Source organism: Penaeus monodon, chromosome 25 (assembly GCF_015228065.2).
Source record: "Penaeus monodon isolate SGIC_2016 chromosome 25, NSTDA_Pmon_1, whole genome shotgun sequence".
In the NCBI taxonomy this organism is placed as follows: domain Eukaryota; kingdom Metazoa; phylum Arthropoda; class Malacostraca; order Decapoda; family Penaeidae; genus Penaeus; species Penaeus monodon.
In genome coordinates, this window is record NC_051410.1 from 41992817 (window position 1) to 41993535 (window position 719).

General features: G+C 34.8%; 1 protein-coding gene across 1 annotated transcript in view; it reads left to right on the plus strand.

Annotated features, from left to right (window-relative positions):
- Positions 1 to 719, plus strand: part of LOC119589416 (WD repeat-containing protein 43-like) — a gene marked incomplete in the record, with an annotated part of 18183 nt that overhangs the window by 8491 nt on the left and 8973 nt on the right. The window contains 1 exon segment of the mRNA XM_037938026.1: positions 217 to 363. Within this exon segment, the coding sequence (XP_037793954.1) occupies positions 217 to 363 (147 nt within the window).

The following is a 719-nucleotide window of genomic DNA, read 5'->3' on the forward strand; positions in this document are numbered from 1 at the left end:
TACCCAGCTGTTATGCCAACGTAGCTGGTAGACCTTCAGGCCAAGGGGGTTTAATATCTATCTACTTTTTACAACTTTGTCCTTACTAAAGAAAAGAAATTTAAGTGATTGTTTTGATGTGATTAATGATGCTACTGTTGTTACTGTTGATATTAATGATAAAGTGATATGCTGTTAAATTTGTTTATGCTGTAATACAACTTAATTATTTTCCAGCAAAGTGAAAACAAAAGAAAATTAGGTGATGAAGATGGTGCTGCAGCACTGCCCATGGAGGAAAGGCTCAACACCCTGGTTTTAAACACACCAACAGTACAGGGAGAAATACCAAAGGCTGATAACCTTACACAGTTACTTCTTCAGGTAAGGAAACTTTAGTTGACTGTGAAATAATCAAAGATATGAATATCAAGATAGAGAAACAGGTAGATGCAGATGGAAATGCATATATCCAAGGGATGGCCAGATACAGGCAGATTGGCAGGCATAAATGCATAGAAAAACACCATATGGAAATATGCAAACACACAAAGTAAACCAAATATGGTTGGACTTCATTGTAGTATGGGCGGTTTTGGTGGGAATCCTAAGGAAAATTTAATACGAACATTTCAACAATCTAATAGTCATTACATATGTTTGTAAGATTGTAATATTAAAATTCCTGATGTATCTTCCATAAAATTGTTGCATTGATATTTTCATTAACAGTGGCAGAT